The following is a 25,370-nucleotide window of genomic DNA, read 5'->3' as shown; positions in this document are numbered from 1 at the left end:
TATGGGTACCTTCATGTGTGTGTAAAGCATTACTGTTCTCAGATTTTTTTATTAATAGATTTTAGATGTATATGAAAATGTGTTTTTTTTGCAAAACGCTACATATCCATTGTTTAGCTGGAAAGTAATGCTCGTATCGTGTATATTTGACTGTGATATGCGGTCTTACATAGCTCACATAGCCATCGTAAGATGAAGGCACTTACTGTAAGTCACTCTGGATAGGAACATCTGCTAAATGATTAAAATGTCAAATGCAAATGTTCTACATACATATCTCATGTTGCTATATTGAATTATAATTATTGTTTTCTTTTTTAATATTGTGGTAACAAATATATAATTTGTACAGCTCTTTATATAAAATGTAGTTATTTGTTACATTTGGCTGTGTAAAACCTAGCAGTATTACTTATTTCTCTCAGAGTGAGGCGGATGTATAGTATTTTGCAAGAAACATGATTATTTGTCTCTGAAATGAAACCATCAAGTGATAGATTTCAAACAAATACATGTCTGTCATTGAACAACCCGATACAATGATTACATAGTGAAAAAAACACACCAATCTCTTTCATAATTTCTTTAAAACAATAAAAGCTAATTTACCAACATTTCTGAAAATGGATATACAGCGTTTTGGAGTGAAGCTCATATAACTCAGTGTATTTATTTTTCTCTCTTATTCTCCCTCTCTCCTTCACTCTTTCTTTCTTTCTTTCTTTCTTTCTTTCTTTCTTTCTTTCTTTCTTTCTTTCTTTCTTTCTTTCTTTCTTTCTTTCTTTCTTTCTTTCTTTCTTTCTTTCTTTCTTTCTTTCTTTCTTTCTTTCTTTCTTTCTTTCTTTCTCAAATCCCCCTGTCTTGTCACACATTTCACTCATTCCCTTACTTTCTCTGCATTTTATCCTCCCCCCACCCCCAACAGGGAGTGCATAGCGTTGGTGGACCCTAGTCCGTTCTTCCAGAGCTGTGTGTATGACATGTGTCGCTTCGTGGGCCAACAGCAGATGCTGTGTGACCAGCTCCAGGTGTATACCGACGCCTGCCTGAGCGCAGGGATCAAGGTCCACCCCTGGAGGGAGCCAGATTTCTGCCGTGAGTCTCATATATAGACATCACAGACATTTAGTCACACAATAGACCAGGGTTGTGTTCAGTAGTGAGAACATTTTTTTGTTTTGAATGGGAGTGAATTGGGGAGGTTCCGAGGTCAAGGTCCACCCTCGGAGAGAGCCAGACTTCTGCTGATTTCTGTCTCACACTGAAGACACCGCAGACACCATAGACAGAGTGTCACGGTTGTCGAAAGGAGAAGCGGACCAAAGTGCAGCATGTGTGTCGTTCCACATTTTATTTACACTGTGAAACTATGCAATACATAAATAAACTGGAGAACAAAAACAACAAACCGTGACGCAGAGTAGAAACATACACTAACTCAGAAATAATCTCCCACAAACCCAGGTGGAAAAAACCCTACTTAAGTATGATCTCCAATTAGAGACAACGAGGACCAGCTGCCTCTAATTGGAGATCATCCCAAACAAATCCCCAACATAGAAATACAAAACTAGACCCTGACAACATAGAAATAGAAAACATAGGAAAAAAAACCTGAAGGATGGGGTTGGAGAAATGTAATCACTCTCAAGTCTCTAGACAGAGCTATGGATACAAGGCTTGAATGATAGTTTTAACCATGGTTTGAGGCTATATAGTGTTGTTTATTTTTCATTTTCTTTGTTTACAAACATTGGAGTAAAACCCGTTTATATTTGGGGTTCTGATGGGGTACGACTAAGCTCATGAGGCATTTATTTGTAAGTTATATTCTTCAAGAATCAATGGGTAAATATCATTCATTTATCAAAAAATGTATGTAACAACTGCAGATTGCCCCTTTAAAGGTGTGCTCATTATTGTATTTATACTTGGGATATTTCTTTTCAACAGCAAAAGTTAAAAACTAGTGCTTCTTTAAAAACAATCCTGTCCTCGTCTCCTCCCCTTCGTCTGCACTGATTGGAAATTACTTGGCAGGTCACACCGTCACACTACCTTCGGAGTCTGCTGGAGCTTTTCCATAGGAGAAGCAGAATCTGATTTCTCAGCCTGGCACACAGGCCGAAGTCACACAGTTGCAGTGCAAATATGTTTCTCAATTGATCCCAATATTACAGTCCTTCCTTGATCATGTTTGGAACTGTTAGTTGCTTTATGATTCAGAAGACCTTCCTGTACTGACCCGTTTCTGCTCTCTCCTCTACCTCTATAGCCCTGGCCTGTCCTCCCAACAGTTCTTACTCCATGTGTGTGAGCTCCTGTCCAGAGACATGTCTGGGTGTCAGCGGCCCCCCTGGCTGCTCCGAGGTGTGTGTGGAGGGGTGTGAGTGTAACCTTGGCTTTATCCTGAGTGACGACAAGTGTGTTCCTGTTAAAGACTGTGGCTGTGTCAACTCCTCTGGAGATTACCATCCCGTGAGTAACCCTCCTGTGATTCACCTTCGTGAAGGTTTAATACTGTTTAATAATGTCAAATCTCAATGTGACGTCTGGTTAAATACCACTGAACTGTAGACTCCCCATAATGTGTGTGTTTCAGGTGGGGGACGCCTGGTACATGGAGGGCTGTAAGGAGAAGTGTGTGTGTCTGGGTGGAGGGGTGCTACAGTGTCACAACACCACCTGTACCCCGGCAGAGAGCTGTGGCCTGCAGGACGGGGAGTTAGGATGTTACCCACTGGGTACTATACAGTTATATGATTTACAACACACATGAATTACAACACACATGAATTACAACACACATGAATTACAACACACATGAATTACAACACACGAATTACAACACACATGAATTACAACACACATGAATTACAACACACATGAATTACAACACACATGAATTACAACACACATGAATTACAACACACATGAATTACAACACACGAATTACAACACACATGAATTACAACACACAAGAATTACAACACACATGAATTACAACACACATGAATTACAACACGCATGATTTACAACACATATGATTTACAACACATATGAATTACAACACGCATGATTTACAACGTACAATAATTACAACGTACAATAATTACAACACACATGAGTTACAACACATTTAAGAACGTCACAACCATAAATTAATTCAATACAATAAACTATAACTAAACTCTACCCTCCATCTCTCCTTCGTCTACCCACAGAAACAGGTATCTGCACTGTACAGGGCGACCCTCACTACACCTCTTTCGATAAAAAGGTGCATAACTTCATGGGTTCCTGCTCCTACACTCTCACCAAGCCGTGCGATGAGTCCTCCGGCTTGCCGTACTTCACTGTCGACACCCAGAATGAGCACCGAGGCAGCAACAAGAAGGTGTCGTACGTCCGAGCCGTCATGGTCAAGGTCTACGGGATGACCGTCATCTTGGGAAAGGGACGCAAAATACAGGTGAGGAGGATTATGGATAGATCAGCGCTACAGTTTGACTTCACCACAATGTTACATTTCCCACATTTTAGTTTATTTATATTATTTATTTATATATAAATTATGCAGCCAAAGTGTCAGAAAAAGGCTTCGCAGTGTAGAAGATGGAAGGTGGTAATGCCTTTCACCAGTAAAGAAATACCGAAATATATCAAAAATAATATTCAACGCTGCACTGTATTGTCAGTTTTTAGCGTCAAGGCGTTTAATCAAACTGGTTGCTCTCTGCCCCTCTCCCAGGTTAACGGTACCCTGGTGACCCCTCCTGTGACTCTGACCAGTGGGGTGAAGATCTACCTGAGCGGGAAGTTTGTTGTGTTGGAGACGACCTTTGGCCTGCGGGTGAGGTTCGATGGTAACCACCACGCTGACGTCACTCTGCCCTCCTTCTACAACGGACAGCTCTGTGGACTTTGTGGTAAGAACGGTTCATCAACAGATAATCAATATATCAATGACCAGTTAGTTGATTGACAGACAAGGAAACCTGCAGTAGTACACCCGCCCTTAGGATGAGAAAATAACGATTCAAAACATCCTAATTGAGTGGATAGTGATTCTGTAATTATTTGGTGATTGTCTGTCTAATAGGAAACTTCAATGACCAACCTGGTGATGACAACATCAAACCAGATGGTAAACCAGCCGTCAACACCAACGAGCTGGGAGAGAGCTGGCAGGTGCCCGACGACCGCACCGAGTGAGTCTCACACACCTGTTTCTGTTTCTTTTGCATTCATGAATTGAGTGGTTTTGTTTATCTTGTATTTTTCAGGAAGTACTATAGTCTGAACTCGGTTACCAGAGCCAGACTTTTACATTCAGCCAAGATCCCACTGTTTTCTATCAAACGTGACCTTCTACCGGTCTGTCTCCATGGAGATTTCATTTCACTCCTCGACAGTGATGTCTTTGACGTTCATCGCTTTCTTTAATCCCTCCATCCCTCGGTCCCTGTCAGCTGTACCCACGGTGGAGGAGAGGAGGAGTGTGATCCCAAGGTGGAGGCAGAGGCTGTGAAACCTACCAGCTGTGGGATGATCAGTGACCTTAACGGTGAGACACACACACACACACACACACACACACACACACACACACACACACACACACAAACACACACACATACACAGTGCATTCGGAAAGTATTCAGACCCCTTGACTTTTTCCACATTTTGTTGCGTTACAGACTTATTCTAAAATTGATTAAATAGTTTTTTTCCCCCTCATCAATCTACACTAAGTACCCCATAATGATAAAGAAAAAACAGGCTTTTAGACATTTTTACAAATGTATTACAAATAAAAAACTGAAATGTCACATTTACATAAGTATTCAGACCCTTTCCTCAGTACTTTGTTCAAACACCATTGGCAGCGATTACAACCTTGAGTCTTCTTGAGTATGACGCTACAAGCTTGGCACACCTGTATTTGGGGAGTTTCTCCCATTCTTCTCTGCAGATCCTCTCAAGCTCTGTCAGGTTGGATGGGGAGCGTCGCTGCACAGCTATTTTCAGGTCTCGCCAGAGATTTTTGATCGGGTTCAAGTCCGAGCTCTGGCTGGGCCACTCAAGGACATTCAGAGACTTGTACCGAAGCCTGTCCTGCATTATCTTGGCTGTGTGCTTAGGGTCGTTGTTCTGTTGGAAGGTGAACCTTCGCCCCAGTCAGAGGTCCTGAGCGCTCTGGAGCAGGTTTTCATCAAGAATCTCTCTGTACTTTGCTCCGTTCATCTTTCCCTGACTAGTCTCCCGGTCCCTGCCACTGAAAAACATCCCCACAGCAGGATGCTGCCACCACCACACTTCACCGTAGGGATGGTGCCAGGTTTCCTCCAGATGTGACGCTTGGCATTCAGGCCAAAGAGTTAAATCTTGGTTTCATCAGACCAGAGAATCTTGTTTCTCATGGTCTGAGAGTCTTTATGTGCCTTTTGGCAAACTCCAAGCGTACTGTCATGTGCCTTTTACTGAGGAGTGGCTTCCGTCTGGCCACTCTACCATAAAGGCCTGATTGGTGGAGTGCTGCAGAAAAAGTCCCTCTGGAAAGTTCTCCTATCTCCACAGAGGAACTCTGTAGCTCAGTCAGAGTGACCATCAGGTTATTACTCACCTCACTGACTAAGGCTCTTCTCCCCCGATTGCTCAGTTTGGCCGGGCGGCTAGCTCAAGGAAGAGTCTTGGTGGTTCCAAACTTCTTCCATTTAAAGATGAGGAGGCTACTGTGTTCTTGGGGACCTTCAATGCTGCAGACATTTTTGGTACCCTTCCCCAGATCTGTGCCTCGATATAATCCTGTCTCGGAGCTCTACAGACAATTCCTTCGACTTCATGGCTTGGTTTTTGCTCTGACATGCACTGTCAACTGTGGGACCTTATACAGACAGGTGTGTGGCTTTCCAAATACTGTCCAGTCAATTCAATTTACCACAATTGGACTCCAATCAAGTTGTAGAAACATCTCTAACATGATCAATGGAAACAGGATGAACATGAGCTCAATTTTGAGTCTCATAGCAAAGGGTCTGAATACTTATTTAAATAAGGTATTTCTGTTAGTTAGTAAATAAATAGACAACAATTTCTAAAAACGTATTTTCGCTTTGTCATTATGTGGTTTTGTGTGTAGATCAATGAGGGATTTTTTTTATTTAATCTATTTTATAATAAGGCTGTAACGTAACAAAATGTAGAAAAAGTCAAGGGGTCTGAATACTCCAAATGCACTGTATGAACACACTGTCTAGATTTGAAAGAAAATCCTATGCTCAAACATATTTTCTTTCTTGTAATGTATATTTCAGTCTCCCCCTTCACTAAAACCATTTATCACCAATCATTCTCCATGGTTGTCCCAGGTATCTTCAAGCCGTGCCATGCGGGGGTTCCCCCCAACATCTACCAGGAGAACTGTGTGTATGACCAGTGTGCTACAGGAGGGGAGACGGTGGCTCTGTGCCAGGCTATAGAGAGCTACGCTGACCTGTGTGCCTTGGCTGGAGTACCCATCGCATGGAGGAACAACACCTTCTGTCGTAAGTCACACACACACACGTACAGACACACACACACCTGTTGTAAGTCACACACACACACACCTGTCTTAAGACACACACACACACACACACACACACACACACACACACACACACACACACACACACACACACACACACACACACACACACATACACACACACACACACACACACACACACACACACACACACACACACACACACACACACACACACACACACACACACACACACACATACACACACACACAGACACACACACACACAGACACACACACACCTGTCGTAAGTCACACACACACACCTGTCTTAAGTCACACACACACACACCTGTCGTAAGTCACACACCAAGAAACAATCTTTACAACTTTACCTTCTGTTGTAACACACACCTGTGTCTTCTCTATGTAAAACACAAGGCTGTGAATCTACTAAGAAACCTGTCAATATACTGTAACATACTGTATCTGTATGTTACTGTATCTGTATGTTACTGTAACTCTATGTTACTGTATCTGTATGTTACTGTATCTGTATGTTACTGTAACTGTGTTACTGTATATGTATGTTACTGTATCTGTATGTTACTGTAACTCTGTTACTGTATCTGTATGTTACTGTATCTGTATGTTACTGTTACTCTGTTACTGTATCTGTATGTTACTGTATCTGTATGTTTCTGTATGTTACTGTAACTCTGTTACTGTATCTGTATGTTACTGTAACTCTATGTTACTGTATCTGTATGTTACTGTAACTCTATGTTACTGTATCTGTATGTTACTGTATCTGTATATTACTGTACATATATTACTGTACATTGGTTAACCCTTTATTAGGGTTAACCAATGTCCCCCATCTCTCCCCCAGCTCTGAAGTGTCCCTCAGGGGAATGTTAGAAAGCATCATACAACCTTTATTGAGATGAACCATGATGTCCTCCATCTCTCCCCCAGCTCTGAAGTGTCCTTCAGGGGAATGTTAGAAAGCATCATACAACCTTTATTGAGATGAACCTTGATGTCCTCCATCTCTCCCCCAGCTCTGAAGTGTCCTTCAGGGGAATGTTAGAAAGCATCATACAACCTTTATTGAGATGAACCTTGATGTCCTCCATCTCTCCCCCAGCTCTGAAGTGTCCTTCAGGGGAATGTTAGAAAGCATCATACAACCTTTATTGAGATGAACCATGATGTCCTCCATCTCTCCCCCAGCTCTGAAGTGTCCTTCAGGGGAATGTTAGAAAGCATCATACAACCTTTATTGAGATGAACCTTGATGTCCTCCATCTCTCCTCCAGCTCTGAAGTGTCTCCCAGGTAGCCACTACGAGCCCTGTGGTAGCGCCTGTCCCTCCAGCTGTCAGAACCCTACTTTCAACTCCACCTGTAACCAACCCTGTGTAGAGGGGTGTGTGTGTGACCTCGGACTGCTCCTCAGCGGAGACAAGTGTGTCCCACCCAGCCAGTGTGGCTGCACCGACGAGGATAACAACTATAGACCGGTAAGCAAGACAGTCACTGTTTTATCGTTGCTTTCACAGAAGTCAATACGATGCCTGGAACTCGTGGGAATAACATTAGCTAGAGTTCAAGTCATCTCATAAACCGTTTGAAATAGTTTTAGTTTGAGCCTCTGTTTGCAAAAGCACAGCTTAGCTTTTAGCACTCTACATTTGGTAGACTATGTTTAAGGCTAGCTCGTATTGCTGTGGCAGATTTGTATGTGTGTGCGTGTCCTAGGTGGGAGACAGTTGGTTCACTGAGCTGGACTGTTCGGAGCGTTGTAGGTGTAACCCTGGCAACAACATGACCTGTGAGCCGTGGCAGTGTAGCCCCGCCCAGGAGTGTAAGGTGTTGGAGGGAGAGCTGGGGTGTGTCTCAACAGGTAAATACCACACCCACTGTAGACCTTTAACACCCTTCAAATAGCATGTCACTATTTCATTATCAGGCTCAGTTGTCTTTGTTCTATATTTCAGAACTGTTACTGGGACAAAAAAATATAATTGATTGTTTTTAGCCCATCAAACGCAGCAACGCTGTGAATTCACTATCTCTGTCCTTTCTATAGGTTTGGGTGTGTGTCATGTGTCTGGAGATCCTCACTACTACACCTTCGACGCTGTCATGCACACCTTTATGGGTACCTGTACCTACACCCTGGTAGAGGTGAGTAATGTCATCCTCTCCTCCCTCCCTTTAACATCTCCCTCCCTCCATCCTTCCCTCCATCCCTCCCTCCATCTCTCCCTCCATCCCTCCCTCCATCCCTCCATCCCTCCCTCCATCCCATCCCTCTGTCTGTCTCTCACTCCAGCAATCCCTCCCTTCCCCCCTCCCTCCCTCCCTCCCCATCTCTCTCTCTCATCCCAATCTCCCTTTCTCTCTCCCTCATCCATCCCTCCATCCCTGTCTCTTTGTCTCTCTCTCTCTCTCCATCCATCCCCATCTCTCTCTCTCCCTCCCTCCCTCCTTCCCTCCATCCCTTCCTCCCCCACCCTCCCCATCTCTCTCTCTCCATCCCAATCTCCCTTTCTCTCTCTCTCTCTCCCTCCATCCATCCCTCCCTCCCCATCTCTCTCCCACGCTCCCTCTGTGTAACCGATTTCTCCCTCCATTCCCCCATCTCTCCCTTTCCCTCCCTCCCTCTCTCTCTGTCAGGTGTGTAACTCCACCAAGGTAACTCCGTTCACCATCGTGGCGAAGAATGAGGAGCGCGGCCAACCAGAGGCATCTTACGTGCAATCTGTTACCGTCTACCTTCCCAACGCCAACGTCACGCTACAGAAGAGCCGCAGAGTTCTGGTGAGATGGAGGGAGGGAGGGAGTCTTTGGGGAGTATATATATTACTGTTAGCTGTGAATCAGATTTCCCCAGAAAGTACAGCAGTTCTCTGCTTTGTCAAATTGTTTCAGTCAGATAGTAGAGTCACCGTTATGGTAAGTATTGGTCATTATTCATCGTCAACAATCACTATCCTCTCTATGAAGCTGGCAGAGGAGACAGGGGAGACAGTGGAGACGGGGGAGACGGGGGAGACAGAGGAGACAGAGGAGACAGATGAGACTGGGGAGACAGGGAAGACAGGGGAGACAGAGGAGACAGAGGAGACAGATGAGACTGGGGAGACAGGGAAGACAGGGGAGACAGAGGAGACAGATGAGACTGGGGAGACAGGGAAGACAGGGGAGACAGAGGAGACAGATGAGACTGGGGAGACAGGGAAGACAGGGGAGACAGAGGAGACAGATGAGACTGGGGAGACAGGGAAGACAGGGGAGACAGAGGAGACAGAGGAGACAGATGAGAGAGGGGAGACAGGGAAGACAGGGGAGACAGAGGAGACAGAGGAGACAGATGAGAGAGATGAGACTGGGGAGACAGGGAAGACAGGGGAGACAGAGGAGACAGAGGAGACGGGGGAGACGGTGGAGACAGGGGAGGCACGGGAGATGGGGTAGACAGTGGAGACGGAAGACAAGGGAGACAGGGGAGAAAGGGGAGGCAGGGGAGACAGTGGAGACAGGGGAGACAGGGGAGAAAGGGGAGATGGGGTAGACAGTGGAGACGAGGGAGACGGGGGAGACAGTGGAGACGGGGAGACGGGGGAGACAGTGGAGACAGTGGAGACAGTGGAGACGGGGGAGACAGTGGAGACAGTGGAGACAGTGGAGACAGTGGAGACAGTGGAGACGGGGGAGACAGGGGAGGCACGGGAGACGGGGGAGACGGGGGAGACGGGGGAGACAGGGGAGACAGGGGAGACGGGAGACAAGAAGACAGGGGAGACGGGGTAGACAGTGGAGACGGAAGACAAGGGAGACAGGGGAGACAGTGGAGACGGGGGAGACAGGGGAGACAGAGGAGACAGGGGAGACAGTGGAGATGGGGGAGACAGGGGAGACAGAGGAGACAGGGGAGACAGTGGAGATGGAAGACAAGGGAGACAGGGGAGAAAGGGGAGGCAGGAGGCTTTGCCTGTACTAAAATATTGTTTCTAGGGGGTGCTAATGGAGGTTGCCTATTCTAGTGAGGACTTCAGCACCGGCAAGCACCTCCCTTGAACCGTCCATGGAAGCTGTGATGGCCTAGTTTGATAAACAATAACCCAGAAGCCTTATAATTTATTATTGATCACCACTAATAACCTCCTTCTCCCTTCACTCCCCCACCCCTCTATGTCTCCCTCTATCTTTCTCCCTCCCCCCTCTCTCCTCTCCAGTTGAACGGGCACAGGGTGCGTACTCCTCTGTCCATCGGTGTGGCCGGGGCCAGGGTCTTGAGTAGTGGTGTCTACATTCTACTGGACACTAACTTTGGACTGAAGGTGAAGTTTGATGGAGTCCATCACCTGGAGATCACCATCCCTGGAGAATACTTCAACAAGGTACGTACAACTGGACCCAACTATTATAATGCTACTGTATGATGATGATACATATAATATAACTAATAATGATGGGAAAATAAAGCTTCTTTCACACAAACATGTATTTTGCAGTGTCAAAATACGTACATCTCAAAATATGCACATCTTCAGATCAAATAAAGTTATATTTGTGACAACAACAGTTATAGACCTTACCGTGAAATGCTTACTTACAAGCCCTTAACCAACAATGCAGAGTTTTTAAAAAGTAAGTAATGTGCTAAATAAACTAAAGTAAAATGGTAACACAATAAAATAACAATAACGAGGCTATGGGTAGTGGTAGAGTCAATGTGCAGGGGTACGTTTTAGTCAAGGTAGTTGAGGTAATATGTACATGTAGGTTGGGGTGAAGTGACTATGTATAGATAATAAACATAGAGTAGCAGCAGCATATGTGAAGAGTGTGAAGGAATGCCTGCGTGTGCGCGTGTGTGTGTGGGAGTGTGTGTGTGTGTGTGTGTGTGTGTGTGTGTGTGTGTGTGTGTGTGTGTGTGTGTGTGTGTGTGTGTGTGTGTGTGTGTGTGTGTGTGTGTGTGTTGGAGTGTCAGTGTAGTATGTGTGTGTGTGTGTGTGTGTGTGTGTGTGTGTGTGTGTGTGTGTGTGTGTGTGTGTGTGTTGGAGTGTCAGTGTAGTATGTGTGAGTGTGTGTGTTGGAGTGTCAGTGTAGTATGTGTGAGTGTGTGGTCCAATGAGTGTACATGGAGCCTGAGCAACATAAAAAAATAAATAAAACAACAATAAAAAATAAGATTCAAATAAGGGGGTCAATGCTAATAGTCCGGGCAGCCATGTGATTGTTCGAGCAACTGTTCAGCAGTCATATATGGCTTGGGGGTAGAAGCTGGAGTGACATGGACACCAGGGATATGAGTGCTACAGATGTGAGTGCTAGTCATTTGGACAGGTTACCTTGGTGTTGTTGGGCACAGGGACTATGGTGGTCTGCTTGAGACATGTCGGTATTACAGTCTGGGTCAGGAAGAGGTTGAAAATGTAGGTGAAGACACTTGCCAGCTGGTCAGCGCATGCTCTGAGTACGCGTCCTGGTAATCTGTCTGGTAATCTGTCCTGGTAATCTGTCCTGGTAATCTGTCTGGTAATCTGTCCTGGTAATCTGTCCTGGTAATCTGTCCTGGTAATCTGTCCTGGTAATCTGTCTGGTAATCTGTCCCGGTAATCTGTCTGGTAATCTGTCCTGGTAATCTGTCCTGGTAATCTGTCCTGGTAATCTGTCTGGTAATCTGTCCGGTTAATCTGCCCTGGTAATCTGTCCTGGTAATCTGTCCTGGTAATCTGTCCTGGTAATCTGTCTGGTAATCTGTCCCGGTAATCTGTCTGGTAATCTGTCCTGGTAATCTGTCCTGGTAATCTGTCCTGGTAATCTGTCTGGTAATCTGTCCGGTTAATCTGTCCTGGTAATCTGTCCTGGTAATCTGTCCTGGTAATCTGTCCTGGTAATCTGTCTGGTAATCTGTCCTGGTAATCTGTCCTGGTAATCTGTCCTGGTAATCTGTCTGGTAATCTGTCCTGGTAATCTGTCCTGGTAATCTGTCCTGGTAATCTGTCCTGGTAATCTATCTGGTAATCTGTCCTGGTAATCTGTCCTGGTAATCTGTCCTGGTAATCTGTCTGGTAATATGTCCTGGTAATCTGTCCTGGTAATCTGTCCTGGTAATCTGTCTGGTAATCTGTCTGGTAATCTTCTACATTATCTCTCTCTCTCACACTCTCTCTACATCTCGCCAGGTGTGTGGTATGTGTGGTAACTTCAACATGAACACATCTGATGACAACCTGAAACCAGATGGAAAGCCGGCCAAGGACGTGATAGAACTGGGAAACAGCTGGAAGTCAGAGGGAGACTCAGACCCAGGGTCAGTCACCTTGGACCTCTTACCTTAGACCTTTAACCTCTGACCTTATTCATGTGCTACACCTGAAGGAAAAGGATTCATATACAAGAACAAACTCACTTTCCCCCACATTGCTGATTTGCAGATATCCATCTCTGTAGATATCCTCTCCTTCCTTTCTCTACCACATACATGGAACTTTATTCCACATCAAGTAACTGACGCAAGCAGTAAAATTAAATAAAAAAAACAGATAAAAATACACCTATTGGAACAGCGGGGACTGTGAAGCAACACAAACATAGACACAGACACACGCAAACACACACGATAACATACGAACTACACACACACAAGCACATGGATTTTCGGTTGTAGATATGTGGTAGTGGAGTAGTGGCCTGAGGACACACACTTAATGTATTGTAATGTTTTTAAAAAATGTACTTGGCCAATATACCATGGCTAAGGGCTGTTCTTAAGCACGATGCAACATGGAGTCCCTGGATACAGCCCTTAGCCGTGATATATTGGCCGTGTACCACAAACCTCTGAGGTGCCTTATTGCTGCTAAAAACTGGTTACCAACATAATTAGAGCAGTAAAAATAAATGTTTTGTCATACCCGTGGTATACGGTCTGAAATACCACGGCAGTCAGCCAATCAGCATTCAGGGCCCGAACCACTGGGCGGTTCGAGCCCTGAATGCTGATTGGCTGACGGCGTTGTGCCTAAGAACAGCCCTTAGTCATAGTATATTGGCCATATACCACACCCCCTCGTGCCTTATTGCTTAAATACATACCTCTCTCCTTTCATCTATCTAACCCATTTGTCTCTCTCTCTCTTCATCTCTCCAGGTGCTCGCCAGATGAGCGTCCCAGCATCCACCCCAACTGCACGACAGAAGAAGAGAACCAGTACGAGACCCTGTGTTCTTCTGTTGTCCTCGGAGACAAGTTCAAGCCCTGCCACTCTTTACTGTCCCCAGAGGCTTTCCTGGGGAACTGCGTGTATGACATGTGTGAATACAACGGCATGCAGACCACACTGTGTGATAACGTGGAAGCATACGCACAAGCCTGTCAGTCAGCCGGGGTGACCATCAGCTGGAGAAACAATACATTCTGTCGTAAGTGAAGAGGGGAAGAGGGAGGAGAGGAGAGAGGGGAGGGGAGGTGGAGAGAGGGGGAGGGTGGTGGGAGGGAGAGAGGGATGAAGAAAGTAAGAAAGAGAGGGTGAAGAGAGTGATAGAAAATGAGTGAAATCATCCCATACAGTATATTATGTACCAAGAACATATTGAACCAACGTCATGTGTTGTGTTCTGGTTGTCTTCTAACCTCTCTCTCCCCTCTCCTCTCCCTCTCCCAGCCCTGCCGTGCCCCCCCAATAGCCACTACTCTGACTGCACGGCCCCCTGCCCCCCCACCTGCTCTGACCTGTTCCCCACGCTCTGCCACCTGCCCTCCACCACCTGTGTCGAGGGGTGCCAGTGTGACGCAGGGTTTGTCCTCAGTGATGTGCAGTGTGTTCCTCTGGCCAAGTGTGGCTGTGTGGACGGAGTGGGAGAGTACCATGATGTGAGTCTGATTGGTACACACACACTCACTCACACTCACACTCACACACACACACACACACACACACACACACACACACACACACACACACACACACACACACACACACACACACACACACACACACACACACACAGGCTTCCTCTCATCAGATGAAATTACCTCTCTCTGAAATTACCTCTCTCTGATGTTACCTCTGTCTGATATTACCTCTGTCTGATGTTACCTCTGTCTGATGTTACCTCTGTCTGATGTTACCTCTGTCTGATATTACCTCTGTCTGATGTTACCTCTGTCTGATATTCCCTCTGTCTGATATTACCTCTGTCTGATATTACCTCTGTCTGATGTTACCTCTGTCTGATATTACCTCTGTCTGATATTACCTCTGTCTGATATTCCCTCTGTCTGATATTCCCTCTGTCTGATATTACCTCTGTCTGATATTACCTCTGTCTGATGTTACCTCTGTCTGATATTACCTCTGTCTGATGTTACCTCTGTCTGATATTCCCTCTGTCTGATATTACCTCTGTCTGATTTTACCTCTGTCTGATATTACCTCTGTCTGATATTCCCTCTGTCTGATGTTACCTCTGTCTGATGTTACCTCTGTCTGATGTTACCTCTGTCTGATGTTACCTCTGTCTGATATTACCTCTGTCTGATGTTACCTCTGTCTGATGTTACCTCTGTCTGATGTTACCTCTGTCTGATGTTACCTCTGTCTGATATTCCCTCTGTCTGATGTTACCTCTGTCTGATGTTACCTCTGTCTGATATTCCTTCTGTCTGATATTACCTCTGTCTGATGTTACCTCTGTCTGATATTACCTCTGTCTGATATTACCTCTGTCTGATATTACCTCTGTCTGATATTACCTCTGTCTGATTTTACCTCTGTCTGATATTCCCTCTGTCTGATATTCCCTCTGTCTGATATTACCTCTGTCTGATATTACCTCTGTCTGATATTACCTCTGTCTGATATTACCTCTGTCTGATGTTACCTCTGTCTGATATTACCTCTGTCTGATATTACCTCTGTCTGATATTACCTCTGTCTGATGTTACCTCTGTCTGATGTTACCTCTGTCTGATATTCCCTCTGTCTGATATTACCTCTGTCTGATGTTACCTCTGTCTGATATTACCTCTGTCTGATATTCCCTCTGTCTGATGTTACCTCTGTCTGATATTACCTCTGTCTGATATTACCTCTGTCTGATGTTACCTCTGTCTGATGTTACCTCTGTCTGATATTACCTCTGTCTGATATTACCTATAGCTGATACGTCATCAAGTGAGCCTACTAAAAGTTTAAGTTATGCGGGGGGGGGGGGGGGGGGGGGGACTGTGCCAAAATATCCTATCATCATCGTTTCGGTAACTGACACACTCCTAGAATCAACAGTCAGTCATAATCCTGACGTGTGTGTTCCAGGTGGGTGACTCATGGTTGACTGACCACTGTGATGGCCAGTGTACCTGTAACCTGGGAGGCTCCATAACCTGCTCAGACGTTAAATGTCCCGACAAGTCTGTCTGCATTCTGGACAAATATGGAGAACTCTACTGCAAACCTGAGAGTAAGTCTCTCAATTCTACTCCCAATATTGGCAATATTACCTCCAATTCCACTTGTAGTACTAGTAGATACTATTACAGATACTAATACTCAATACTCACAAACCTTGGCCTTATAACAGCCTATATTATCTTGCTGTATGATTTTAGGCTAATGTTTCTACTTGCTCATACAGCTTTCTCTTTCCCTTTTCCCTCCCACCCCCTCTCCAGAGTTCGACAGGTGTAATATCCACGGTGACCCCCACTACCGTACGTTCGATGGGCTCACCCACCACTTCCAGGGCCCCTACACCTACACCCTGACCCAGGGTCACGACCTGCCCAACTCACTGGTCGATCTGAAGGTGCGGGGGAAGAACGTCCGTCGTGGTGGCAGCAGGAAGGTCTCCTACCTGGATGAGATGTATGTAGATGTCTACGGAGTCAGCATTCGCTTCCTGCAGAAGAAAGTAGTACTGGTGAGTTGAATGGAAGAACATACTGTATTTAGAGTGAATGGAAGAACATACTGTATTTAGAGTGAATGGAAGAACATACTGTATTTAGAGTGAATGGAAGAACATACTGTATTTAGAGTGAATGGAAGAACATACTGTATTTAGAGTGAATGGAAGAACATACTGTATTTAGAGTGAATGGAAGAACATACTGTATTTAGAGTGAATGGAAGAGGAGATGAATCTCACTGTGTTGTGAGTGCAGCCATTCATTTGCATGTGCTGGGTTGTTATTACATAGAGCCATTCTGTTTTCCAAATGGTGGTTTGAGACCCACTAGTGGATCATATCCGATGCATTTAAAGGTTTAAAACGGTTCGGATCATCTGTAGAGCCACAACACCAATAGAAGACTGTATCAATGCATTATAAAAAAAAAAACACTTCTAATCGAATCACTTCCGTTCTCTCTGTAGGTGAACGGAGAGCGTGTGGCTCTTCCTCTCAGTCCTGGGGGAGGCCTGACCATCACGATAAACTCTAAGAATGTCCAGCTGGTTGCCGACTTCGGCATGACCGTACGCTTCGACGGCAAGCAGCACGGAGGTGAGAGACTAGAAAGGGACTGCACCAGTTAGTCAGTCTGTCCTCCCTCCCTCCCTCCCTCCCTCCCTCACTCACTCACTCACTCATTCCCTCCCTCCCTCCCTAACAGAGGTGATCCTACCCAGTACGTACAGGGACAGGGTGAGGGGTTTGTGCGGGAACTATGACGGGGTCTCCAGGAATGAGTACATGAAACCAGATGGAACCGTGACGCGGAAACTTGACGAGTTTGGAAACAGCTGGAGGGTGACTGACAGGCAGGGGGCGGAGCTAGTGACATCAGAACTCCCCAAAATGGTGCACCTGCACAGGTGAGAGGGAATCACTGGATTATGTATAAACATAATGTAAACACATCTCATTCATTAGCTTATTTGTTGGTTCATTAATTCATACATTCATAATCTACTGTATTTATAAACACATCCAACAGTGTGTTTAGATGATTGAGTGTACATACAGTGCATTTGGAAAGTATTCAGACCATTTAACTTTTTCCACATTTTGTTACGTTACAGCCTTATTCTAAAATTGATTAAATTGTTTTTTTTCGTCATCAATCTAAACACAATACCCCATAGTGACAAAGCAAAAACAGGGTTTTAGAAATGTTTGCAATTTTAGAAAAATGTTTAAACTGAAATATCACTTCATACCTCAACCTCTCCTCCCCCTCTTCACCCTCCCTAGGCGTGATGTGGAGACCGACCCAGAGACAGGCTTTGAGACAGCAGGTTGTACTGACGCTCAGCTGGCTGAGTTCAATGCTATTAAACAGTGTGGAGCCATATCAGACCCTACAGGACCCTTCGCTGCCTGCCATGCTCCACTACTGCCCAACAGCTTCCAGGAGTGAGTAGAGACAGAAAGAGAGAGTGAAAAAGAGTGACAGAGAGAGAGAGAGCGAGAGAGATAAGTTGCTTGTGTGTGTGTTGGGGGGGCTCAGTTACAGGTACACACAAGTCACAAGTTTGACCCTGTTTATCAAGAGTGTATAGATGTATTTGAACTATATTGTGGACTCACCGTCTCATGTGTTCTTCCAGGGACTGTTTGTTTGACCTGTGTGCGGATCAGGAAACCGCCTCCCTGCGTTGTGACAGTTATGAGGTGTACGCCCTGGCCTGCCAAGAGGCTGGAGTCAAACTGGGCAACTGGAGACAACAGCTGGGCTGTGGTAAGATACACACACACACAGACAGACAGACAGACAGACAGACAGACAGACAGACAGACAGACAGACAGACAGACAGACAGACAGACAGACAGACAGACAGACAGACAGACAGACAGACAGACAGACAGACAGACAGACAGACAGACAGACAGACAGACAGACAGACAACTACAGATATGCTATTATACACACACAAATGCACGCATTTACACGCAAACATACAGACACAGTCTCACACTCACTTGTTCCCTCCCCCCTCCTGCTCTCTCACCCTCTTTCTCACTCTCTCTCTCTCCCCTCTCTCTCCTTCCTCTCGCTCCCTTCCCTCTCCCGTCCCTCTCTCTCCCCGTTCCAGTCCTGAGCTGTGTAGCCAACAGTGCCTACTCTGAGTGTATGACCCCTTGCCCTGCCTCCTGCGCTGACCTGGCCGCGCCCTCCGAGTGTGACTTCACTGCCTGTGTTGAGGGGTGCCAGTGTTCCCCAGGATTCACCATGAGCGAAGGCATCTGTGTTCCCTACAGCGAGTGTGGCTGCACCTACCTGGATAGATACTACCCTGTGAGTTAATATATTAAAATAGAGTAGAATGCAGTAAAACTTAGCACAGAAAGATACCGCGTGTTGTTACACCTACCTGGATAAATACTACCCTGTGAGTTAATATATTAAATAGAGTAGAATGCAGTAAAACTTAGTACAGAAGGATACAGTGTGTTGTTACACCTACCTGAATAGATACTACCTGGTGGGTTCATTAAGCAATAAGGCCTGAGGAAGTGTGGAATATGGCCATTATACCACGGCTAAGGGCTGTTCTTATGCACGGTGTAATGCGGAGTGCCTGCATACAGCCTTTAGCCGTGGTGTATTGGCAATAAACCACAAACCCCCCTTGGTGCCTTATTGCTATTATAAACTGGTTACCAACGTCATTAGAAAAGTAAAAAGTAATGTTTTGTCATACCCATGGTCTACAGTCTGATATACCACGGCTTTCAGCCAATCAGTATTCAGGCCTCAAACCACCCGGTTTATAATACACAATAAGAGATTATTACTGTAGTGCAGTCAGTTGTTGAGATGAGACACAAAATCTGATGACTAAAGTGAATTTAAGAACTGGTGTTGAGACAGGATTGTTTGGTGTATAACTGTCTCTTTCCCCCTCCTTTTCTCTCTCTCTCCCCCATATCGACCTCCATCCCTCCATCCCTCCATTCCTCCATGCCTCCATCCCTCCATTCCATCCCTCCATTCCCTTCCTCCCCAGCTTAAGGAGAAGTTTGTGACAGAGGACTGTGCCCTGTCCTGTGAGAGTACGCCCTCGGGCGCCGTGTGCCAACCCAAGGGCTGTTCCGACACACACGTCTGTACTATCTTCAACTTCACACGTGACTGCTACAAAAGTGAGTGTGTTGCTACTGATCATGCATTCATGCCCAAGTGGTTACAATAAGAACAACGTGAGTGTGCAAAATGGACTGCAATGCCTTCGATAACAGACTTACCCCTCCACGTTCTCTCTCTCCCCTCTCTCTCTCTCTCTCTCTCTCTCTCCCTCTCTCTGTTCCCCTCCCCCTCCCCTCCCCCTTCTCAGAGAGCCCGTGTCTGAGTGACCCCTGTCTGAACAACGGTACATGCTCTGAGATTACAGTAGACTTATTCAGCTGTCAGTGTCCAGAGGGTTTCGAGGGCAACCTGTGTGAGATTGAGAAGACGGATACCAGCGGAGGCCTGGGTACGTGACTGACTGGAGCTAGTACTATATTCTACTGTACTTTACTGTACTGTATTATACTGTACTATACTCAGTGGTGTAAAGTACTTAAGTAAAAATACTTTAAAGTACTACTTATGTCGTTTTTTGGGGTATCTGTACTTTACTATTTATATTTTTGACAACTTTTACTTTTACTTCACCACATTTCCAAAGAAAATAATATACTTTCTACTCCATACATTTTCCCTGACACCTAAAAGGTCTCGTTACATTTTGAATTCTTAGCAGGACAGGAAAATAGTCCAATTCACACACTTATCAAGAGAACATTCCTGGTCATCCCTACTGCTTCTGATCTGGCTGACTCACTAAGAAAAATGCTTTGTTTGTAAATAATGTCTGAGTGTTGGAGTGTACCCCTGGCCATCCATACATTTTAAAAACAAGAAAATGGTGCCATCTGGTTTGCTTAATATAAGCAATTTGAAATGATTTATACTTTTATTTTTACTTTTGACACTTAGGTATATTTCAGCAATTACGTTTTCTTTTGATACTTTCTATTAAGGTATCTATACTTTTACTCAAGTATGACAATGGGTACTTTTTCCACCACTGACTATACTGTACTCTACTATACAGTACTCTACTATACTGTAGCGTAGCCTAGTGGTTAGAGCGTTGGACTAGTAACTGAAAGGTTGCAAGTTCAAATCCCCGAGCTGACAAGGTAAAAATCAGTTGTTCTGCCCCTGAACAAGGCAGTTAACCCACTGTTCCTAGGCTGACATTGAAAATAAGAATTTGTTCTTAACTGACTTGCCTAGTTAAATACAGTAATGTACTCTATGTGTAATGTACTCTATGTTAATACTTGTTGAGACATATAGTGTTGTTGCAACGGTCTTCTTCTTCATTGTCCCCCAGATAAGAACACGATCATATTCATCGCAGTCGTGGTGCCTCTGGGAATCATCATCATAGCACTGATCTGTGTGTTATGCTACAAATGCTGTAGAAAGTAAGCACTGTTCAACAACCACTAAAACACAACATCGGTCTGTTTGTCTCAGTCCTGAGTCCTATCTACAGTCAACATGAAATAACCAAAGATCAAATTGATATTAATCCTGACAGTTGATTTTATTCGTCAGTGTACAAGACAGAAAAAGATAATGTCACCTGTTACTACAGTATATTTTTTCCATTGTGAATGGATGGTAACTCTAAACCATTTTGTGTTTACAGGAACAAAGAAAATAAGTATTATTGTGACAGCACAGATTCAAGTAAGTGCCTGTCTCAATCTTGCTTAAAATGTATATATATTTTTACTTTCACTTACATTCATTTTTAATAACCTACTTAGCTACTATTATAGTAATATTATACTTCTTAGCTCATATTATCTCAGTAAAAGCAGACCAAGGATTTAGATGGGGAGGATTAGGTGAACATAAAATAGAATAAATAGAACAGATATTCCCTATTCAGGCCTAGGATGCTATAATGGGTGAACTGGTGGCCATTTTGACTGAGTAAATTATTTCAAGTCGATTATTTTGACACAGAACGTGGGAAGCCAGCGAAAGGGAAAAGCACGAGAAAAACACCTGTCCCACCTATTCAGCTGATTTATTGCAGAGGCAAGTGAAACTTGTGTTGATGTGTTATAATTATATAACCTTAAACCCACTGAAATGATACATACAAGTTTAGGATTTTTTGTCATTTAGCAGATGCTCTTATCCAGAGAAACTTACAGAGAAACGTTTTAATACTTTTCTCGTACTGGTCCTCCGTGGGAATTGAACCCACATCCCTGGCATTGCAAGCTACCAACTGAGCCACGCGGGACCATACTAACCTTAAAACTTCTTGCGGATCAGTGGGACGCTAGCGTCCCATTTTGACAACTTCCGGTGAAATTGCAGAGCGCCAAATTCAAATGAAATTACTATAAATATTAAACTTTCATGAAATCACAAGTGCAATACATCAAAATAAAGCTTAACTTGTTGTTAATCCAGCTGCCATGTCAAATTTCAAAAAGGCTTTACAGCGAAAGCAAAACATGTGATTATCTGAGGACAGCGCCCAGCACACAAATGCATAACAAATCATTTTCAACCAGGGAGTTGCGACACGAAAGTCAGAAATAGCGATATAATATATGCCTTACCTTTGAAGATCTTCTTCTGTTGGCACTCCAAAAGGTCCCAGTTACATTACAAATGGTCCTTTTGTTCGATAAAGTCCTTCTTTATATCCATAAAAACTCAGTTTAGCTGGCGCGCTTCAGTCAATAATCCACTCGGTTTCCCTCCTTCAAAATGCATACAAAATGAATCCCAAACGTTACCAATAAACTTATCCAAACAAGTCAATCAACGTTTATAATCAAACCGTAGGTACCCTAATACGCAAATAAACGATACAATTTAAGACGGAGAATCGTTATTGTCTATACCGGAGAAAAATACCAAAGAACGCGCTCTCATTCACGTGCTTGGAAACACTACAGCCAAAATGGGAGCCACCTAGAAAAACTACAATTTCTGGCTAATTTTTCCAAAAACCAGCCTGAAACTCTTTCTAAAGACTGTTGACATCCAGTGGAAGCCCTAGGAACTGCAATCGGACACGATTTCGCCCTATTATAAAAGTGCCATATTTTTGCTTTTGGAAGGTTTGTCCTCGGGGTTTCACCTGCCATTTCATTTCTGTTATACTCACAGACATTATTTTAACTGTTTTAGAAACTTTTGAGTGTTTTCTATCCAAATCTACCAATTATATTCATATCCTAGCTTCTGGGCCTGAGTAGCAGGCAGTTTACTTTGGGCACACTTTTCATCCGGAGGTCAAAATACCGCCCCCTATCCCAAAGAAGTTAACCTAACCCTTGTTCCTAAATTTAAACCTTTATTCATTTTCACCCCTATGCCTAAACTTAAAGAGGCTTGAAAACAACCTAGTTCTTTTTCAAACCTCCCGTTTCAGACTCGACGTGGCTCATACATGATAATAAACCATCTGCTGTCCTCTCCCAGCGGAAAAAGGCACAGAATCCTTACATTCTAACCTGGCATCATTTAGTGGAGGAGATACACGCTAGCCTAGTGTGCACTCTGAAGCGAGTGGGATTTCCTGTTTACATGCACTAACCATTAGTTATTTTGATAACAACGAAAATACATTGAATACATCAATCAAAACCATGCATCGTAAGTCTGACAAAACATTTGAAATTAGAAGATAGACCTCTGTAGTTGGTTAATTTCTCTTTCAATCGGCTGCATTTCTCTGGAAACCATACAGAAAATAACTATTGGCATATACATTACAAAAAACAAAAAGAAATGGAGGAACTTATTCAAGAAAGATCAAGTTTAATATATAATACAAATAAAGCTAACTGGATGGAATATGGGGCAAAATGGACGAAATAATTTTTTTATCTTCAACATAGAAATACTATCGAAAATAATTTACTGCGAGCTCCCAAGTGGTGCAGTGGTCTAAGGCACTGCATCGCAGTGCTTGAGGCGTCACTACAGACTTGGGTTCGAGCCAAGGCTGTGTCACAGCCGGCCGTGACCGGGACACCCATGAGGCGGTGCACAATTGGCCCAGCGTCGTCTGGGTTAGGGGAGGGTTTGATTCACTAAACAATACATTGAAAGAGGAAGCAATGAACTTCAGCATCAGTCTCCTCCAGCAACCAAAGCTAATTGTAAAGATTTTTTCCTGTTAATAATGTAAAATTAACAGCTGTACAGAAAGACTCATGTGAAGCCCAAATTACAGAGGAGGAACTTAGTCAGATACTCAACAAGAAGGTCTGATTTCATCATTACTGAAACAGGACCCAAGTGGTAAATAAAGATTTAGTCCCTTTAAAAAATCTAGCAAAATGCATAGCTGGAATAGAATTAAAAAGATATTGTTGGATATTATTCAGCCTAATCAGACAGGTTTTTTACATGGACGATACATTGGAGATAATATAAGACAAGTACTGGAAACAATAGAATACTATGAAAAATCTGGGAAACCAGGCATTGTATTCATAGCTGACTTTGAAAAGGCTTTTGATAAAGTACGACTGGAATTTATATATAAATACCTGGAATATTTCAATTTTGGAGAATCTTTAATACAATTGATTAAAGTTTTCTAGTAACCCTAGTTGTAAAATAGTAAATAACAACCAAAATAATAAACTACAACCAAATGATGATAAATGTAATATATTTAAGGAATAAGGCCAGAGAAGGTGTGGTATATGGCCAGTATACCACAGCAAAGGGCTGTTCTTGGGCACGAGTGCCTGGACAGAGCCCTTAGCCGTGGTGTATTGGCCATATACCACAAACCCCCAAGGTGCCTTATTGCTATTATAAACTGGTTACCAAAGTAATTCTAGCAGTAAAAATAAATGTTTTGTCATACCAATGGTATACGTTCTGATATACCACAGCTGTCAGCCAATCAGCATTCAGGGACTCGAACCATCCCAGTTTATAATGAGTATTGGATCACACAAAGAATACAGCTTTTACTTTACCAACAAAATGGTCTGACGGTGAAGTGGACGTACTCGGTATTCATATCCCGAAAGAAGTAAAGGATATCGCTACAATAAATAGAAAGTTAGCAAAAATAGATAAGATCTTGCTACCATGGAAAGGTAAATACCCCCTATTTGTGGAAAAATCACCCTGATTAACTCTTTAGTCATGTCCCAGTTTACCCTGATTAACTCTTTAGTTACATCCCAGATTACCCTGATGAACTCTTTAGTTACATCCCAGATTACCCTGATTAACTCTTTAGTCATGTCCCAGTTTACCCTGATTAACTCTTTAGTTACATCCCAGATTACCCTGATTAACTCTTTAGTTACATCCCAGATTACCTTTTTTCTACTGGTCTTGCCTACACCTAGCAGCTTTTTATTTTTTTATTATATCAGCAAAAAATATTCAGTTTTATTTGGAACGGCAAAACAGACAAAATTGAACGAGCCTATTTAGATAATGAACATGAATTTGGAGGGCAGAAATGATTAAATATTAAAGCATTAGACCTCTCACTAAAGGCTTCAGTCATACTTTATTTATTTATTTCACCTATATTTAACCAGACAGGCTAGTTGAGAACAAGTTCTCATTTACAACTGCAACCTGACCAAGATAAAGCAAGGCAGTATGACACAAACAACACAGAGTTACACATGGCATAAACAAACGTACAGTCAATAACACAATAGAAAAATATATATACAGTGTGTGTAAATGTAGTAAGATTAGGGAGGTAAGGCAATAAATAGGCCATAGTGGCGAAATAATTACAATTTAGCGTTAACACTGGAGTGATAGATGTGCAGAAGGTGATGTGCAAGTAGAAATAC

The 25,370-nt window shown here is 43.7% G+C and overlaps 1 protein-coding gene across 2 annotated transcripts in view; it reads left to right on the top strand.

The window, feature by feature from the left end:
* Window positions 1-25,370, top strand: part of LOC106577901 (IgGFc-binding protein) — a 115,939-nt gene that overhangs the window by 87,960 nt on the left and 2,609 nt on the right. The window contains exons 85-112 of one of the 2 annotated variants that reach the window (XM_082965276.1): window positions 926-1,095; window positions 2,276-2,478; window positions 2,603-2,744; window positions 3,225-3,472; window positions 3,752-3,929; window positions 4,103-4,211; window positions 4,473-4,567; window positions 6,372-6,548; window positions 7,852-8,054; window positions 8,293-8,437; window positions 8,624-8,721; window positions 9,214-9,357; window positions 10,776-10,940; window positions 12,732-12,859; window positions 13,700-13,971; window positions 14,214-14,422; window positions 15,867-16,011; window positions 16,223-16,470; window positions 16,927-17,056; window positions 17,166-17,367; window positions 17,747-17,908; window positions 18,103-18,233; window positions 18,590-18,792; window positions 19,505-19,640; window positions 19,832-19,972; window positions 20,882-20,975; window positions 21,203-21,243; window positions 21,526-21,600. In XM_082965276.1, coding sequence (XP_082821402.1) covers window positions 926-1,095; window positions 2,276-2,478; window positions 2,603-2,744; window positions 3,225-3,472; window positions 3,752-3,929; window positions 4,103-4,211; window positions 4,473-4,567; window positions 6,372-6,548; window positions 7,852-8,054; window positions 8,293-8,437; window positions 8,624-8,721; window positions 9,214-9,357; window positions 10,776-10,940; window positions 12,732-12,859; window positions 13,700-13,971; window positions 14,214-14,422; window positions 15,867-16,011; window positions 16,223-16,470; window positions 16,927-17,056; window positions 17,166-17,367; window positions 17,747-17,908; window positions 18,103-18,233; window positions 18,590-18,792; window positions 19,505-19,640; window positions 19,832-19,972; window positions 20,882-20,975; window positions 21,203-21,243; window positions 21,526-21,600 — 4,394 coding nt within the window. The remainder of the gene's footprint in view (window positions 1-925; window positions 1,096-2,275; window positions 2,479-2,602; window positions 2,745-3,224; window positions 3,473-3,751; window positions 3,930-4,102; window positions 4,212-4,472; window positions 4,568-6,371; window positions 6,549-7,851; window positions 8,055-8,292; window positions 8,438-8,623; window positions 8,722-9,213; window positions 9,358-10,775; window positions 10,941-12,731; window positions 12,860-13,699; window positions 13,972-14,213; window positions 14,423-15,866; window positions 16,012-16,222; window positions 16,471-16,926; window positions 17,057-17,165; window positions 17,368-17,746; window positions 17,909-18,102; window positions 18,234-18,589; window positions 18,793-19,504; window positions 19,641-19,831; window positions 19,973-20,881; window positions 20,976-21,202; window positions 21,244-21,525; window positions 21,601-25,370) is intronic. The other variant, XM_082965277.1, reaches the window with a different exon arrangement.

Source organism: Salmo salar, chromosome 18, assembly GCF_965601325.2.
Source record: "Salmo salar chromosome 18, fSalSal1, whole genome shotgun sequence".
Taxonomy (NCBI): domain Eukaryota; kingdom Metazoa; phylum Chordata; class Actinopteri; order Salmoniformes; family Salmonidae; genus Salmo; species Salmo salar.
This window is presented reverse-complemented; position numbering and strand designations above follow the sequence as displayed.